Consider the following 20,073-nt stretch of genomic DNA (forward strand, 5'->3'; position numbering starts at 1 on the left):
TGTATTTTTGGCTATTGCTAAAAATATACCCCAGCGACTTAAGACTGCTTTTGTGCTCCAGGGTCACATATATGGAACGGTACGCATTTAGACATTTGTCATTTTTTATTTATCATTATTATTTATTTATTATTTTATTTCTTTATATAAATGTATTAATTAATTAATTTAAACCAGGAAGCTGAAGAAAAGTTGTATTTATTATTTTATTTATTTATTTAATATTAATTTACAAAATTATTTAAATCTGGAAGCTGAAGAAAAGTTCCTTATGGCATTGTGTGTGTGTGTGTGTGTGTGTGTGTGATTTCCAGGGCTTTTGTTCAGCAGACTTCTGCAGTGATGCATCTCCCAGCTGAGATCGGTGAGTGTGACAATGAAACAGACGGCTTTAACTCTGGGCTGTATTTAATATACAACTCTTGTTTCAACTCTTTTCTTCAATATAGATTTAAAGTTAAAATGACATGCCTTTCTCAACTTCCATTTTTACTTCCATAATCTGATATATTTCAGAATAAAACAGGATATTCATCTAGACAAAATGCACGGTGGGACTTGATTTTATCCATAAAGAATTGATTGGATCATGAGAAGTGGTGTTACATACCAGAATTAAGCCTGGTAACGAAGAGCTGAAAAATAAGAGGGATTTCTGATGACTGCCGAAAAGCAAAGCTGAGGCGGAGCAGGTTATTACATTTTGATGAAAGATTATAAAGACAATTTTTTTTCTTTGGAAAACATGCACTGATGAATAATACATACATCAGCACATTCATGTTGACTTTAAAGCAGTCAATGCTGTCTGAATTTGACTAGTGTCACTAAAACTGTCCTGTAGAGGCAGAAGTCATGGTTCTGTTCCATAATGATCACTAGAGTGCACTGTTCACTAGCTATAGCTGTCGGAGCCATTCACAAACCCTCTCTCATGCCATGAAAGATTACATCCTTCTGTTTGTTGTGCATTATGGGATGTTTTCCTTCGTTTTTTCATTACAGCCCTTTTTCTCTAGTAGGATAGCACAGATAAAAAAAAGGAGTTGTTTCTACTGCATAGACAGCCAACGTTTATTAAAAACTTGTCACCTTTTATTAAATTCTTGTCAGCGTTGAATTACCCTTCTAACTTATGCAGTTATTTTAGCATTTATTATTATTTATAGAATATTTATTATTATATTTTTTGAAAACGTTGGTAATTTTTAATGCTTAATACTCTTGTAAGAAATGTAAGATTAAAGTATAAAAATCTCCCATTGATTTACATTGATAAAACGCTGATCAGATTCAAAATGTATCTGATAATGATTTCATGATATTATTAAATACTGAGTTCTTGATTGGTCTTTCTTGCACAATTTGAGCATATAATTGCATTATGAGCATGCTTAATTAATATATAATAACAGATAGCTGCAGGTGCATGGCCAAGAGGAGTCCCTAAATACAAGTTAAAAATCTAGTGATTCTTGAATGAATGTTTCTTTTGTAAACAAGTTTCTGGATGTGGGAAAGTTGGAAGACCGTGGTTTTCATATTGACTTGATGAAGGAGTTACGGGGATAGTTCATCCCAAAATTTACATTTACTTTTACATCACCAGTCAGAAGTTTGCAATAATAATAATAATAATAATCAGGGCTCTACGCTTATTTTTCTTTTTAGGAGCGCTTGTGCTCCTAACTTAAAAAATGTAGGAGCACAGTCAAAAATGTAGGAGCACCTTCTAATCAATAATCCAAAATTTGATAAAAAATTTGCCTTCCCATTACGAGGTGATATTTGACTCCTTAAAGTGATTTACAGTAGAATTTTGTTTTTACCTTTGTAATGGCATTTTTCTATCTTTATTAAAAGTATGTCATCTTTTATGTCAATTTTTTTTTTAATTATATTTTATAAGCTTTTTAAAAATTCTAGATAAAACCATAGAATAAGAATAAGAAGAATAAGTTACTAATCAAATGAAATCAGTATTAAAATTAATTTGTACAGAGGTAGCACAGAAGAACACAAATGTGGCTTGTAGGTGTATTTTCAGACATTTAATGAGGCTCAGAGGTGGCATGAGTGCAATTAAATCCATAAATTAATGTTAAGATTAATGTTTTAAAAAAATGTTGAATATAGAAATCTTAAATGATTTAAAGAATTTAAAAGATACTTTAAAAATGAAGCTAAAACTGCCAGCAGGTGGCGGCAAGTCACTGATTTGATCACTGAATCATTCATTCAATTGATTAATTCGAACGGCTGATTCATTCAGGAATGAAGCAAGTGACAGTATTTATGAATGGGTAATCATGAATCACTGACTCACTAGATTCGTTTAAAAACGCAGTTTCAACGAAGCTCTCTACACTGCACAATGAATCTCTTATTTACACCCTGTCTACACTTTGCTTATGAAAGGATTCATGAGATATGTCTGTGATACATTACTCAACGCTGCAAAAACACGTAGAAACCTTTGAAGCTCCCCTCAGCGATCACAATCACAAATATGATGAAGATCTGGTCAGTCGCACTGGTGCTCCTAAATATAAATATAGTCGCACGCAGTAGTTTTCAGTCACAAATGCCCTGATAATTATTATTATTATTTTATTTTTTTTCGTTTTTGAAAGGTCTCTTATGCTCACCAAGGCTGCATTTATTTGACCACAAAAAAGACCAGTAATGTAGTGAAATATTATTACAATTTAAAATAACTGTTTTCCATTTGAATAAATTTAAAAAATATAATTTACTCCTGTAATCAAATCTACATTTTCAGCATCATTCCTCCAGTCTTCAGTGTCACATGATCCTTCAGAAATCATTCTTATATGCTGATTCGTTGCTCAGTTATTCATAGTTATTATTGGTGCTAAATGATAACTAATGGTTCTTATTATTATCAGTAGTTTTTGCTATATTCAAATAGAAAACAATAATTTGTTATTGTAATAATATTTATTAATAACAATATTAGTGTTTTTACTGTATTTTTGATCAAATAAATCCAACATTGGATTTAAAAAAAAAAAAAAAATCCAACTTTTGTATTACTTTTATGTAAACAATTTATTTTTGTAAATGTTGTTCTGTTATTCCAGCTGTTATTCTATTGCATTACTTTCTTTCTCCCATGAAACACAAAATAAATAATCTTTACTCTCCACTGGGGCTCTGAAATCACTTTTAGGAACATTGCATCAGATTTTGCATAATTTATACCAAATGTCATTAAAAACCAAATGTCATTAACCAATTAAATACTGAAAATTGAGATTTGAGAGCACCAGCGGAGGTGGCGGTTATCAGTGAATATAAAAAAAACCCCCGGAAGTTTCAGTCATAAATGTATCATTTATTTTCTCACACAAAGCAAGAGGATTAGTTATTGATGACAGAACTTTCATTTCTGGTTGAGATATTACTTTAATGTAGTGAACTGAATTATGACACAATAAACCTGAGCAGAAGTCTGACAGAAGTCCCCCGTGTTTTTCTCCCGTCATCTTTTATTCTCCCTTCTCTGCAACAGGCGACTACACAGACTTTTACTCATCGAGAGATCATGCTACCAATGTTGGAATAATGTTCCGTGGAAAAGAAAACGCCTTGATGCCCAACTGGTACGTGACAGCCTATTAATATTCCTCACCCTCTTAAATACTAACATCCGAAGCAAGCGTGCAGCCGAATCAATGTGAGTTTTAAAGACCCAGCAAAGTTCCTGTAAGTTATTCCCGTAAACACTAGCTTTATTCTTTCCTAGCATACGCCTGTCAGGCTAAATAATGCACCTGCGCATTTTCCAGCTCGCTGTGAAAAATGTCTTTTGCAATAACTATTCCCTCCAAAACAGAACCGTATTTCTTGTCACATTTTCACTTACAAGGCCCAGAGAGGGAGTCATTCGCCCGAAGACAGAACAAGGACTCGTGTGGAAATGAAGAGGGAAGTTTTCTGAAATGTAATTTCAGCAGCTCACCTACCTGAAGCTCCCTTCGGCTCAGTCAGTCTGTCACCGCACCGGGCCTTTCCAAACACGTGTCACTTCTTCAGGAAAGAATGAGAATTAGTCTGGAGGAAAATCTATAGTTGATTTACATTGGGCTTGAAGCCACGGGCCTGAGCTGGGCTTTTGTGGCCGGGGTGAAATTTGGAGTAGGATTTTAAGTGAAACGGTAAAGAAGTAGGTTGCACAGAAGTGTAAATTCTGTCAATATTTGCTCACCCTCATGTCACTCCACTCCAAACCTGCATGCTGCTATTTTTTCTGTGAAACGCATAAGGAGAATTTTTGAGTCTTTTTGCTGTTTTCAGTGCAAAGAATTTCAGTTCTTTGCTCGAGGAGTATCTAATATAGTGAAATGGATGTTAAATTACTACTAAAACTGTATACGATAATTTGGAGTGATCATGCATAAAAACTTCTTAAGTTCAAGTATTATCCTAGCCGGAAATGTATATACAGTACTTTAAAAACCAAGGTCAACGATTTATATTTACCTCCATTGAAAGCATATCTGAAACATTATTTTATTAAGAAATGCCATCATTGTGATTAGGTAGAGAACATATGTTTTTTTAATGTGATAAATGCTTAATATTTTTATTCCTCTGTAATAAATAATTAAATGATTTGCTATTTATAAGAGTTTTATGTGGAAGCCTAAATGCATAATATTTAGGTTATCAATGTGCATTTACTCTAAATATTAAAGTGGAATTTATTTACATATTCATTTGTTTTTCTTTTGTTGTTGTTTGTTTATATATATATATATATATATATATATATATGTGTGTGTGTGTGTGTGTGTGTGTGTGTGTGTGTGTCTGTTATGTATAATCATAACTGAAGGCTAATTCTTACACTATTTCAAAGTTTTTCCATTAAAGCCGTTATTTGTCATCTGCTGTTCTTCTTAATGTCTTCTTTTATGTTCTGGAGAACAAAGCAAGTCATGCAGGTCTGGATTACTGCAACATGAGGAGTAAATGATGACAGAAATGTCATTTTTGGATGTCTTAAAGAGATAGTTCACCCAAAAATGAAAATTCTGTCATTAATTACTCACCCTCATGTCGTTTCAAGCCCGTAAGACCTTCGTTCATCTTCGGAACACAAATTAAGATATGTTTGATGGAATCTGAGAGCTGTCTGACCCTGCATAGACAGCAACGCAACTGAAATGTTCCCAAGTCCAGAAACGTAGCAAGGAGATCTGTAAAATAATCCATGTGACATCAGTGGTTCAATCGCAATTATACGAAGCTACGAGAATACTTTTTGTGCGCAAAAGAAAAAAAAAAGACTTTATTCAACAATTTGTCTCCTCTGCATCACCCTGGTGCTATTTTGGAGAATATTAGCTGAACGTAAACAGCGTATGCTGTTCTGTGTCAGCTGCGTCACACGGATCTGTTTCCTACGTTGTTGTGATTTGATCTGAATGGAAACAGCGTATCCGTGTGACGCAGCTGACACAGAACAGCATACGCTGTTTACGTCCAGCTGATACTCTCCAAAATGGCGCTACAGGGTGACGCAGAGGAGACGAATTGTTGAATAAAGTCGGGGTTTTTTTTCGTTTTTTTTTCTTTTGCGCACAAAAATTATTCTCGTAGCTTCGTATAATTGCGGATGAACCACTGATGTCACGACGTGAGTAATTAATGACAGAATTTTTATTTTTGGGTGAACTATCTGTTTAAAGGATGCAAAATTCACCCAAAAGATGTGTTGTGATAAAGGGAATGACATTTTATCTTGTCCTGTAGGCTGAGACTGCCAGTGGGGTATCATGGGAGAGCTTCATCTGTGGTCGTCTCTGGAGCACCAATCAGAAGACCTCGAGGACAGATGAGACCAGACGCAGGTAAACAAAAGATGGTGGATAAACCACAGACTCATCAACACAAGAAGTTCCTCTGCTGTAAATTTAGAATTTATAAAAACGGAAAATAAACTGTATTGTTTGTGTTTGATTGTGCTTAAAAGAATAGTTCACCCAAAAATGAAAATTTGCTAAAAATGTGCTCACCCTCAACCCTCAAGATGTAGATGAGTTTATTTCTTTTTCAGAACAGATTTGGAGAAATGTAGCATTGCATCACTTGCTCATCAATGGATCCTCTGCAGTGAATGGGTGCCGTCAGAATGAGAGTCCAAACAGCTAATAAAAACATCACAATAATCCACAAGTAATCTACACCACTTCAGTCCATCAATTTACATCCTGTGAAGTGAAAAGCTTCCAGCTAAAATGCGAGTCCTTTCTCCATAATATTGATTCTCAAGTGAAAAAGTCACCTTGTCTGAATCAGGAGAGAAATATGCACAGATCAAACACTGTTTACAAGCGAAAACAGTTCTAAACAAAATATGCTGGTGAATTTTGATGTGAGAGGACAACGGGAGATTAGCATTATTATGGATTGTGGACTCATATTTTGGCTAGAAGTGATGGTTTAAAGTTAAAATGCCTCAATGATAGATTTGTTTCTTACAAACACACAGCGTTTCACTTTTTACAGTATGTTAACTGATGGACTGGAGTGGTGTGGATTATTGTGATGTTTTTATTAGCTGTTTGGACTCTCATTCTGACGGCACCCATTCACTGCAGAGGATCCATTGGTGAGCAAGTGATGTAATGCTACATTTCTCTAAATCTGATGAAGAAACAAACTCATTTACATCTTAAACTGACTGAGGGTGAGTACATTTTCAGCTATTTTTTTCTGTCAACTATTCTTTTAATTGCCATTAAAAATATTTACAATGCAAAATAAAATCTTAATGGTCCTAAAACAGGCTTTGTTTTTGTTGCAAAATATTATGAAGTTAATTATAGCAGTTTAGTGCACATTGCAGTATTCTCTGTGTGAATAATGAGTTGTGCATTAACATATGGCACAGTCAGCACATTAACAAATAACAATATGTGCATTTGCCTTTTTGCGCCATAGACATCACAGCAATAACAGGCTGATTAATGGCACCATGCTTCATGAAAAACCTCTATGTAGCTTGGAATGATGGAGCTGTTATGATATTTTCCCATACGTTAAATGATTGCTCTCATTGGTCAGCAAACCCGCACCGCTTATTATTACAGCCTCTCTTGAGAACTGATCTGACACGTGTTTAAGTGGCGACTATAAATATTATGCAGATTCAGTCTGTAATGAACTCTGCTGAGAAATCCACCAAAACAGCTGTAAATCTGAAATCTATATTTCTCTTTCAGCTCAGCCGCCCATCTTTGGACCTAGCAAGCAGCTAGATATAGAGTTAGAGATGGTGAGTTAAAGTGTTATTTGATATAGTTCATTAGTTTATTAGTTCAGCATGTTATTGTGAGTTGTTGCTGATTCAGTCCTGTGCAGCGATGATGTAAGGAACTACAGACTTGCATAGATCTCAATCCTTCCCCATTGTTCCCATAAACAAGGCACGTAATCTCAAGAGAATGTCTTTACAAGAAATGTACTTTCAGTGGAAATGTTTCCAAAATTGCACGCCCTGAAATGGCTTAAAAGGGTGATTCTTTCATTCAAACAGATGAACAGATCATTTTAAACCAAACAGCCATTGTAGCGAATGCTGGAATGCTGTAGATTCAGAATGTTTTAATTAAATTTATTAAATACTTAAACTAATTAAAAAAATTGATGAAATCAGTAAAACTCAGTTAAAATAAATTTTGTCACCAAATATTTAATAGTTATTTCCTGAACATTTAATAATTGTAATTCATATGCAATAATAAAACAATAAAAATTATGATTTTAGATTCATCAAACCAGCTTTCCAGTCACTTTTTAGTCTACAGTGGCTTTGCAATAATCAAAATGTATTCATGTAATTTATTTGTGCAACTGTAAAAGCAACCAGAAATGTAATGAACTTATAAGTGGTGCGAGGCTCTCTGTTATTTACTCATGCACTTATGTGCTACTTGGATAACAATGTATTATTTAATCTCTGTGGCACCTTGCCTTGCACTAGCATTCTGTGTGCTTATGCAGATACTTGTCTCTAAATATGCTGCAGTATTCTTAAGCATATAAGTTTAGGATGAGATATGCTGATATTATATATTTAATGTGACATTTGTCTTTCAGGCGTTCTTTGTGGGAAAAGGGAACAAGCTGGGAGAGCCCATCCCAGTGGAGAAGGCTCACGAGCACATCTTCGGCATGGTGCTTATGAACGACTGGAGTGGTGAGAACTAACATCTGCAGTGCATATTCTCTTAAATCATCTATGATGTTAAGCTTGTATAAGCTATATACTGCAACACAAGTGTGAAAAACAAATGAAATTTGATAGTGAAAGAAAAAAGGTTGAATTCCATACTTTAGTATTATCATGTATCTATACTGGTATGCGGGACCTTTTAAAGAAGTTCACGTCATTAAACCATATTAAGTACTTTACATTGATTGCATTTTGTACTACCATATTGCCCCAAAAAAACTCAGTCTTGCTTTTCATTTGTCTTGTCATGTCCAAACAAACACAGTGAAATATTATTGTAAATCTCAATTTATGAATCATACCACAACTCGGTTTCACTTGAGAGAATTTTAATCATATCTTGCAAGGTTTCTTTAACTGTTCGGAGAAGCCTGGCGCAGTGAGTCAGACGTGGCGTGATCTAGCGGTGTTTCCCAGTCAGGCAAGGGTGGCATTTCTGAGCAACAACCGCTGTTAATTCTTTTTATTAGTCCTCTGTCTCTTCCTAAAACTCAGATGGCTCCTTCTTGAGCACACTAAACACATTGCATTTTTATGAGCCGTTGAGCAGACTTGGGAAATGAGAAACACTTTTAGGGCGAGGAGGCAGAGGGAGAGGCTTGGTGAAGTGTGCATGCCAAACTACGTCAGTTTACACAGCATCTGCTTAGCTGTTCAGTTTCCGTTCACAGAATGCTGTTTTGTAGCAGAGTAAGTAAAACACAAGTCTTCCGACTTTTAATGGTTTGTGCCAATCCAATCCAAAAATGTAATCAGTAAGAAACCATAAAAATTCAAGAGATGTTTGGAAACCAAAATTGTCAATTTTGTCAATTTTTCATTCACTTTTGTATACTTTTGTTTGCTTTTTAACTTAAATGCATGTGCATTATTTTGCATATTTTTCTTTACTGTATTGCTCTGCTCTGAATGAAAAACAATGGCTTTTTTGGCTGCTTCCTTCCAGATTTTACTTTACATTCAGTGTTTTCTTCCTTGCATTTTTTTTTTTTTTTTAGAAAACCTCTTTTCTCCTCCAAAGTTCCTTCCTCACCAGAAGCGAGTCCCAGTTCTCATTTGAAACACATTCCTCAGAAATGCTGCATGTCTTCTAGCGAGAGTCTGTCAGAATTATGCAGAGGGTAGACATCTGTATGTTATATGAGTACAGCTCCAGAATATCTTGTGCTGTTTGGAACAGTTCATGCAGAGCAGAGCGATGCCGTCTTGATGGTGTGTGGTGGCGTCTCTTTGGCATCTGTTCTGCGTAACGCTGCGAGAAATAATCTGATGCATCAGTCTGGATGAGATTTCTAGATAAATTCATGGATTTGAAATGCAATGAATAAATAAAGAAATGAGACGGATTAAGAATAACAATGCTGTGAGGCTGCAGACTTTATGAAAACTTGCAGTTTCAAATTCAATAATCTCGTCTAATGTGACTGAATTTATTTGTCTGGACAAAAGCTTTATTGGGCTTATTTTGCCAGCAAATTTTGGTTTGGAAAATTGAATTATATTGCATTGTAATGTATTATGGTGAAGTGTGAGAATTTACACTGCAGCAAATTATTCCTTAAATGAATCAAATTGTAGAGTTTATCTCTAACACACTGTTGCAACTACATAATCAGCATTTTGAGGGATCATATGCACACTTCAACTACACAGGCTGATACACAATGTTCAAAGATGCCTTTTTTTAAGTCAAACTGTAAGGCAGCATTGCATGTGCGACAGACAAAGTGAGAGAAGGATTATCATATATATATTATATATTAAAAATAAGATTAATTACCAAAATACATCAATAAAACTAGTTTTTAATTTAAAAAAGTACTATTTGGTCAATATCTGTGTGTGTTATGTATGTTTATGCTTATTGGAGTGTTAGAATGTTGTGTCTTTAATGGAAAGTTCCATCTTAGAAAGTAGCTGCCTATGTAGGCTGTAGATATCAAGGCAGCTCACTGGGATTTGGAACACAGCCTGTTTGTGCATGAGTAGTGATGTGTGCAATGAATAACTGCACATTTAATTTGAAAAAACTAATTGAATTTAGTCAAAGATGAGGAAATAGCACAGGTAATGATCCATCCTTGCCAAGATTCAGGCAAGCAGCAGAAGAGATAAAGTTTAAAGAGAGTGTAAATGCATCTAGTTGTTCAGGACTCATGCATTTAAACTGTTTTCAGCGGGGTAAATGTTTTAAAGAAAGTTTGTAGCCCCGCAAAACTCACTGCCACAATGCCAGTGCATGATCCGTATAGGTTACTTACTCTATGCAGTGTCTTTTTCTCTTTTATGTTGCAGCTCGGGATATCCAGGCTTGGGAATATGTTCCATTAGGTCCGTTCCTGGGCAAGAATTTTGGGACCACTATCTCGCCCTGGGTCGTTCCCATGGAAGCACTGATGCCCTTTGTCGAGCCCAATCCGGTCCAGGTAAATTGGGTCAATTCTAAGTGTAAGAGTGTGAATATTTTGGGAATGGGATGACACTATAAATACACACAGTCATTTATTACTGCATTCCTAATGGGTTGAAAATAGCTGCATGCACAATAACTCGACATCTGCTTTTTCCTGTTTATCAGTAACAGTCTATATTGGATATTTTATAGTTTCCTGTTTAGTTTAAGATCATACTGTATGTGATGCCTTCCAATCTCTATATGCTATGTATTAAAAGACTTCATTTTTCAGGTTTTGACCATTTGCATTTTTACTTATTTTAAGATTGTATTGTAGCATTTCACAGGGACAGGTTAAGGTAGATTATGGAAAAAGTCTTTGAGAGCCCCTTCTCTTTAAATGCACAAGATGAATATTTATCCATATAATATTCATTTTATAGGCCATAACATGAAAATAATTGTCAGCTTATTGAGACTTTTTTTTTTAAATAATACTTTTATGTTGTAAAGATGCATTAAATTGATCAAAAATAAGAATAAAGACTTTTAAATTGTTGCAAAAAATCTATTTCATATAAATGCAGTTCTTTTGAACTTTCTGTTCAGAGAATCCTGAAAAGGCACAAAAATATGAAGCAGCACAACTGTTTTCATCATTGATAATAATCAGAAATGTTTTTTGAGCAGCAAATCAGCATATTAGAATGATTTCTGAAGGATCATGTGACACTGAAGACTGGAGGAATGATGCTGAAAATTCAGCTTTGATCACAGAAATAAATTACATTTTACAATATATTCAAACCGAAAACAGTTATTTTAAATTGTAATAATATTTCACAATATTACTGTTTCACTGTATTTTTTTTTTATCAAATAAATGCAGCCTTGGTGAGCATCAACTTTTCAAAAAACATTTTTAAAAATTGTACCGACCCCAAACTTTTTTCGGTTCATTTCCAAAACCTGCTGTCTACTACATATATAGACAGCATCCTTACTGAAACTAAACCTTATAAGTGAATGATTTGGATCTCTCTACATAGGCAGCAGCTCCGTGTGTCACACAAATAGCCCTTCTTCATGCAGAACGGATGGGTGTCTTTAGAAGGCAACATAATCATGCCTCTTTGGTAGAAGCTCTTTGGTGCCTTTAAAACGCTGCTTGCATAGGCTTTGAACAGAGTATCCGATTAGCACCTCAGGAAAGGCCATTGCAGACTCATTATCTTTACAAATGATGGTCATAGTTCAAATTTATTCAACTTTACAGTCCTGTTACAGCTCTGTGGAACGGACACTTCATCATCACAGATGGCAGAGTGCAGACTTTGCATATAAGCGGGAAATGAGACGTGCTAAAGGCCTTTCTTTGAGTTACTGCTTTCTCCTTTCTCTACAACAGCCAGCCACTGTGAGCGAATGAGGCAAAAACACATCTATATTCTCTTTTTACGCATTTATTTGTTGGATCAGTGATTCTTAATTGATGGGTCGCCAGTGTCGCCACCCAAAAATAGGCCGCAGGTCTGTTCTGATGCTTTAAGGCTAATGTAGTTTTTTATTTTCAGGAGTTCAACATGAGTTCTTAGATTTTTGTAACAGCAAATATTTATTGACTGTAATACTTATTGTGCAATTGGCAAAAAAAAAAAAAATGGAATCTTAGGTTTTAAAAATAATTTAAAATGTTTAATATTTTAAACCAGTTTTTATATTTTCCATTTTTATTTTAAATTGAATTTTTTTAAGTTTTAGTAATTTTGTTCATTTCTTTTAATGTTTTTGTCATTTTTTTTTTTTTTTTATATGTCTGCAGTTTTTATAAATTTTTATTTCAGTTTTAGTTTTTAGTTATTTTAGTACATTAAGTTAAACTAATTAAAATGAGAAATATTGCCTTGGCAACAAGCTGAAATAGTTTTTTTTATTTTTATATTAAGTTTTATTTTTTTATATTTTTATTTTATTTCAGTTAATTTTTTAATTCAAGTAACGAAATGTTTTTTAATGGTTTTAATTTGAGTTAAATCAAATAACCATAGTTTAAATTCATTTATGCATATCATCTCCACCACACAGCATTTTTCTCATTTCCATCAATCAGCAACCCAAATAATGTACACAACAGTGTTATATTAGTATCAATGATATTCCATTATAGTTTTTATTAATATTTTTAACTAGATTTCATTTTTGTATTTTCTTTTTTCACTAATTGTATTTAACATGTTAGAAATTGTATTGTGCATTTTTGTTGTTATTTTAAACAAAAAAAAGTATATTTTTTATTTATTAGTTTTAGGTATTGTAGTACTTTAGCTTGAAAATGAGAAACACTGAGAAATAAATGAGAACAAGAAATGTTGTCTTGGCAACTATCTGAAATAAAATGTTTTTATATTTTGTTTTATTTCAAGTAACGAAAATGTTTTTTTTTTTCTGTTCTTAGTTTTAGTTAACGATAATAAACCTGACACACAGCATTAAGGGTCTTCAAAATAAAAATTGTGCATAGATAAAACTGGTATATTTATTATTTATTTATGTCTGATTGCACATCAACATTTAAATGGCTTTTTTACCTGCATAACTATGTAGCTCCAGCAGCTGTCTGGACTATGTGAACCAGACAAACCTTGACTTCCTGATGCAAATATTGAGTTCAGATGTGCCTTTCTGCCTCCATATGTACTGCCTGAGTAGACTTCATTTTTCAGGTTTTGGCTGAGATGTGTGCTCAGTTTTCTTCAAATTATTTTTCAGGACCCTGTGCCTCTTCCATACTTGCGTCACGGTGACCCCTATACGTTCAACATCAACCTCTTTGTCGCTGTGAAAGGTGTGTGTCAGTATCTGTAACATCTGTCTGTCATTAATGTGCATATGCTGCATGTTACAGTGCTCAGTCTTGTTTTCTTCTCGTTTATTTCTCATCTGTTCAGGTGAGGGGATGCGAGAGGCCGCCACCATTTGCAAGTCCAATTTTAAGGTAAGAGATAGTTTTGCATTTGTTTTGCATTGGCACATTGCTGTTCCAGAAGTAACTCATACTGACAACTCTTACTGTACCCATTTGATTATACATGAGTTTCCCTGAAAAAGCTCCAGCATGAACCAGATATGGAGCAGGAAAAAATCAAAGATTGCATAGAGGAACTGCATAAGGCAATGATAAACATACTCTACACAAATATGCAGAATGGCTGGCCAACATAGTGTAAGCGTTGGGTCATACTGGGACAAGAAACAACAAAGAACTGATAATTTGGGCCAAATAAAAATGCAACCCTACCCTTTGAACACAATAGAGATTATTTTTTGCATAAATACACACTCTTGCTGTTTATATGGTGTCTGTTTACGTCGTCGTAAATTGCCCCGTGCAAGTTTAGATTCGCAACTTCACGCGATTACCTTATTTGCATAATTCCATTAGTGAATCAGGCACTTAAACAACACAGACTGTGCAGAGCAAATAAACAAAGCTATTCATTCTCAGTGCCTCTGTGTTGGGCTCCTTGTGTTATTGGTTCTGGGAAAAACCCATTCCATTTCCACGCTTTCTGTATCGTCACATGCAGAGAAAGCCATTTTCTCGTTTAGTAACAGACAGCAGGTGCGTGTAATGTTTTGTGTGTCTTCTCAGTACATGTACTGGTCCATGAAACAGCAGCTGGCACACCACACAGTCAACGGCTGCAACGTCAGACCGGGAGACCTGCTGGCATCAGGCACCATCAGCGGACCGGTGCGTGTGTGCGTGTGTGTGTCTGTGTGTGTGTGTGTGTGTGTGAGTGTGTGTGAGTGTGTGTGTGTGAGTGAGTGAGTGAGTGAGTGAGTGAGTGAGTGAGTGAGTGTGTGTGTGTGTGTGTGTGTGTGTGTGTGTGTGTGAGAGCATATCAGTGATATATAGAATACATTAAAGAAACACTTGAAAAAGAAAAAAAACTCTGCCATCTTGTGATTTAGATCAAGGCCTAACGAGTCAGATCAGTTCTGAAACCTTAAAAAAAGAATTGTATTAATTTTATTATTTATTAATTTAAGTAAATATCATGGAATTCACATTTATCTTTTTTATTCTAATTCAATATGTTAATTTTAATAAATATTATGATAAATATATTATATATAAATAATATTAATATAATATAATAATATTATATAATGAACATTAATTATTACATGTGTCTATAATTATTAATATATATTTATATTTTGATATTAGTATTAAATATAAAAAATTAGGTAAATAAACGGGAAGACACATTTACATTTTGATATCTGAACCATTAAATCCAGTAAATAATATAATAATTAACATTAATCATTAATTTCAACTGCAATCAAGAATATTAATAATAATTATAAAAAATTGCAAATAATTAAGAAATGTTTGTCTTCTGTAAAAACAATTGCTTGAGAAATTAACATTTATATTTAATCTGTTATCTCAATTAATTCTGTAAATTATATAATAATTAACTTTAATTATTTAATTTTAACGATTAATTATAATAATAAAAATAATTAATTTAGGTAAATAAACTGGAACACGCATTTATATTTTAATATTATTTCAATCTTTTAAATTCAGTAAATTATATAATAATTAACTTTAATTATTACATTTAACTATAATTAATAATATTTTTAAAAAGCAATTCAAGTAAATACACAGGAAGCTACTTTTTTTTTTTAATGTCATTTCAATCCATTAAATTCTGTACATAATATAATAATCAACGTTAATTATTATTTACACAAAATATTATTTTAAATAAATGCACTGGAAGACACATTTATATTTTTGGATCATTTCAATCAATTAAATTGAGTAAATAATACAATAATTACCATGAATAATTTTAACTGTAATCAATAACAATAAAAAAAGTAAAAATAATTAAGAAATACAGTGGGTACGGAAAGTATTCAGACCCCCTTAAATTTTTCACTCTTTGTTATATCTACTAAATACTGAGCAAAGGGTCTGAATACTTAGGACCATGTGATATTTCAGTTTTTCTTTTTTAATAAATCTGCAAAAATGTCAACGATTCTGTGTTTTTCTGTCAATATGGGGTGCTGTGTGTACATTAATGAGGAAAAAAAATTAACTTAAATGATTTTAGCAAATGGCTGCAATATAACAAAGAGTGAAAAATGTAAGGGGGTCTGAATACTTTGCGTACCCACTGTATGTCATATGTTTCTGCATAGAGCTGTATTAAATAGCACTGCCTCTGTATTTGTGTGCATGAAGGATCCAGAGAGTTTCGGCTCTATGCTGGAGCTCTCATGGCGAGGATCCAAGACTATTGACCTCGGCGATGGAGAGACAAGGACCTTCCTGAAGGACGGGGACGAGGTCACTCTCACAGGTGGGCTTTTAGAGTCTGCGTGTGCATGTTTAATGTTGGAGAGATGTCTGTTGATGGAAATGTGATCTCTGTTGTGTCGCTTCTGGACTCTCTCTGTGCAGGTCATTGTGAGGGCAGGGGCTATAGAGTGGGATTCGGTCTGTGTGAGGGGAAGATCCTTCCTGCCCTGCAACAGTGACGCAGCTCTCTGTCCGTCTGTCTCTCATTCTCTCCTGTAAGCCAGACAAAACAGCCATGCGTTCATCATTTCTGAGTAAAACAAGATATTCAATAAGAAATAATGTAGGGTGGAACTTGATTTTATCCATCTGGATTGATCGGACTGTGAAAATTGGTCATTAAATATCATTAAATATGAAGGAAAATGTAAAAGAACTTGTTTCTTTAGATAACCTTTGAGATCTTAGGAAAATATGTCGCTAAAATAGTAATGCGTCATCTTTATTGGCTTCCATATGCTTGAAAACAGTCATTAATTTCTACAATTCAACTAGATTTTGCAGAAATTACACATTTGAATTGCTTTGTCATTCTGTGTTACTGAAAAATAATTAAAATAAAGTTACTGATTGCTTTTAAACTGTCTTAAGTCATGCTATTATATTTTATTTTATTACGTCCATAAAACATTTGGCCATTCCATGTTGCTGAGCTAATGATTTGATACAATTAAAATGCATCACACACCACACAAATATTGGGTAAAATAGTACATTTTTAAGTAATAATAATTTTTGCTTTTCAGTATTAATTGAATGAATATACACTGAACAAAATTATAAACGCAACACTTTTGGTTTTGCCCCCATTTTTCATGAGCTGAACTCAAAGATCTAAGACTTTTTCTATGTAACAAAAGTGTTGCGTTTATAATTTTGTTCAGTGTATATAAAGGAATTTCTCTCGTTTCATCTTGGAAGGGTTTTTGTACTGCAGTGAATTCTGGGATTGCAAAGAATGCAGAATGCATTGCAAAGGTAATAAAACAAAGCCAAAAAGAATATATAAGCATTGTGAGCAAAAAGATATCGTATAACATTATAACTGAATATGTGATAAACAAGATGCTTAATGTCATTGCAAACTCCATCATATTTGAAATGCATCTTGAAACTGTAGGATTCATGCAGCAGTGTTTCTTCTTGCAGTTGCAGAGCCAGACTGTCAGGGACTGTCAAACAGGTAAAATAACGGGTCATGGCTTGAGCCTTTTTTCTGTGATGGTGGGTTTGTCTCACATCACCACATCATTAGCAAGCCTTTCAAAGCTTTTGAGTGACGTGAATGATGCTGTAATTACTGTCCGGTCCAGACTGAACAGGCCTGATGTGTGTATCAAATAAACTGATGCTCTTAAACTCAGGAAGATTAAACAGTGATTAGAGGTGCTTGTTAAATTGAACATTCACTGTTTTTGCTATTGCTGTTTCATGTTAGTGATCTGAATCTTTGTTTTATTTGTTTATTTTTTATTTTAATTAATTTCTTGCCACATGTACCATGTTGCTACTTGCTACTACGTTTGTTGGACTTGTATGTTTTTATTTTATTTTATTTTATTTTATTTTATTTTATTTTACAACATAATTGTTTTATTGACGTGTACCTGTGCCATGGTACTACTTTGTTTCTGTTTGTATTTTATTTGTTTTTTTTGTTTTTTTCACATGTACTATGGTGCTACCAAGTTATTTTTATTAATTTTTTACATGTACCATGAAACTATTTTTAAGGTATGCACTATACCATTGTAGTAAATTTTTTATTAAATTAATATTTATACATTATGCAATTTATATATATTTTTATTTTATTTGCACATTTACTATTTAACTACCATGTTTTTTTTTTTCTGTAGGTTGCCTCTTTCATGGTACTACTAAGATTTTATTTTGGGCACATGTATCATGGTGCTACCAGTGTTTTGTTTTTTGTAAAACATTTTTACACATTTAGCACACATTTACCATGGTATTTCCATGTATGTTTGGATGGGTATCATGGAAATACTATGTTTTTTTTTTTACGTGAACTGCTATTTACTGAATTATCTTTGGTATTTGAAGTATTTATGATATTAATATGTGTACCATCACCATTAATCATGGTATCACCAGTGCGTTTATGTAAAGGCAGATGGTACGGATAATCTGAGACACATTTAAACTGCAAAATGAAAAATAAAATATATATGAAATATACCTATTATAAATAAGTTGTTGTGACATACCCTTCCATTAACCCATTTAATCCCACGTAATAACAATAGTGACCGTAAAAAAGGTTTCATTTATAAAGCTCTAAAAACCTTACTGACTGATGTTTTAGTGCACTTCCTGCAAATATGGAAAAAATAAAGGGTCTCAATTAAATATGTGCAGTTTCACATGATTAATGCAAATTGTCACATGGCCAGAGCAGTTTATTTCCTGTTTGCACCTTGAGAAGATGATAACTGCATCAAAGCTCCAAAACGAAAGGCTAGTAAAGTATGTTAACATAAAGATATGACAAAGATTTTTGGTACACATTATCTTTAAGGTGTCTAGTATTGATATATGAATCCACATATATTAAGTTTTGTTGAGTGTGGTCATAGAATGAGTAAACATGTTGATGGTCCACAATAGTGACCGGTGGGATAACTTAGGTTTACAATATAAATCCAAATGCAGTTGTTGGTGAAAATTACACTCAAATGTTGCAATGACAAAATATTGCACAATAAAAAATTCAAATGTTACAAAAAAGTTACAATATTGATGTTGTAATACTGGTAGCACTAATATAAAAATGTAATGTTATATTTTACAAAAAAGTAACAATTTTGAAGCGTTGATGGTTGAATTTTTTTGTCTTTTATCTCCATGTTCCTATCAAGGTTTTTTTATGCAAAATAGTAACCCTAGAATGTGATCAAACAGTTTAAAATAGCTGGGTTAAGATATATATAAATTTTTATGACTGCAGAAATATGTTAATTCAGTACACACATTATCCCACCTGTGACCGACCATTTTTTCAAAGGGTTACTAATGGCACATCATTTGGATATGTTCATGTCTGGGAAAAAAATTGGGATTAAACGGGTTAAGACTCCTCTGCAGTGAATCATTTGTGCTGTATCTCACGAGCTGCTAACAGATGGAGCTGAGTGTTTTTAGCCGTGCGGTGGAGTTCACGAGGGCCGTCTGTGAGTCATTGCGTCATCAGAGGTCAGATGGTCCATTCACGACTCCTTCAGCGTAAGTGTGAACGTGTGTTGTTTTGCAGACAGATGGAAGGATCCTGGTTTCTCTCTTACTGTGTGCTTCTCCCCCTCTGTGATCAGACTTTTATCCATGAATCTTGGCGGCCTCACAGATGGACCTCTAGCGTTTGACCTTTCGCTTCGTGAAGGAGAAAAGCAGGTGATAAACCTCTGAATACAGTTTGTGCTGTCAGCTCCATTTAACATATTTTAGCATGGTTGAATCGCTTCTACAGAATTACGCAGATTAACTAGTAGAAAACTAGTACAAAAAGTCTGCAGATTTCACCTGGGTCTGGTCATTTAGTACCATTAAGTGTTGTTATCATTAACTAAAACTAAAACTCTTAATGTTTTTGTTAATTGAAAGAAAAATGAAATAAAATAATAGATCAAAAACAAACTTTAAAAAATAAAACACTGAAGCTGAAGTACTAGATTTACTAAATCTAAAAATAAATGAACGCTATATATGTCACGTTTATTTCCTGATCTCCTATAATTTGTTCTTTGACCTAGTTAGTTGCCCTGATTAGTTCATTCTGTTCACCTGTGTAGCTTCCGTCACCTTGTTAATTATCTCGTTTGCTCCTTTTGTCTGCCTGTCCTTATTAGCCTTCTGTGTCTGTCTACTCTTTGTCTATGTGTGTTGATGTTAATGAGTTCTCCTGGTTATTCTCCTGTCCTTTGTTTTGAAGTTAGAGTTAAAGACTATTTACGTTTACTCCATCGTCGTGCGCTTTACTACAACCACGTCCTGTGACTATATATA

At 33.8% G+C, this 20,073-nt stretch overlaps 1 protein-coding gene across 1 annotated transcript in view; it reads left to right on the top strand.

Annotated features, from left to right (window-relative positions):
• The window catches only part of LOC107662319 (fumarylacetoacetase-like), an 18,218-nt gene extending 1,630 nt beyond the window's left edge, over positions 1–16,588 (top strand). Inside the window, exons 5-15 of the mRNA XM_016452304.1 lie at positions 315–364; positions 3,536–3,626; positions 5,782–5,879; positions 7,254–7,306; positions 8,131–8,230; positions 10,562–10,692; positions 13,431–13,506; positions 13,610–13,656; positions 14,314–14,415; positions 15,934–16,051; positions 16,153–16,588. Of these exons, the coding sequence (XP_016307790.1) occupies positions 315–364; positions 3,536–3,626; positions 5,782–5,879; positions 7,254–7,306; positions 8,131–8,230; positions 10,562–10,692; positions 13,431–13,506; positions 13,610–13,656; positions 14,314–14,415; positions 15,934–16,051; positions 16,153–16,229 (943 nt within the window). The 3' untranslated portion in view covers positions 16,230–16,588. The remainder of the gene's footprint in view (positions 1–314; positions 365–3,535; positions 3,627–5,781; positions 5,880–7,253; positions 7,307–8,130; positions 8,231–10,561; positions 10,693–13,430; positions 13,507–13,609; positions 13,657–14,313; positions 14,416–15,933; positions 16,052–16,152) is intronic.
• The last annotated feature ends 3,485 nt before the right edge of the window (positions 16,589–20,073 follow it).

This window comes from Sinocyclocheilus anshuiensis, unplaced genomic scaffold (genome assembly GCF_001515605.1).
Source record: "Sinocyclocheilus anshuiensis isolate Anshui unplaced genomic scaffold, SAMN03320099.WGS_v1.1 scaffold579, whole genome shotgun sequence".
Lineage (NCBI taxonomy): Eukaryota > Metazoa > Chordata > Actinopteri > Cypriniformes > Cyprinidae > Sinocyclocheilus > Sinocyclocheilus anshuiensis.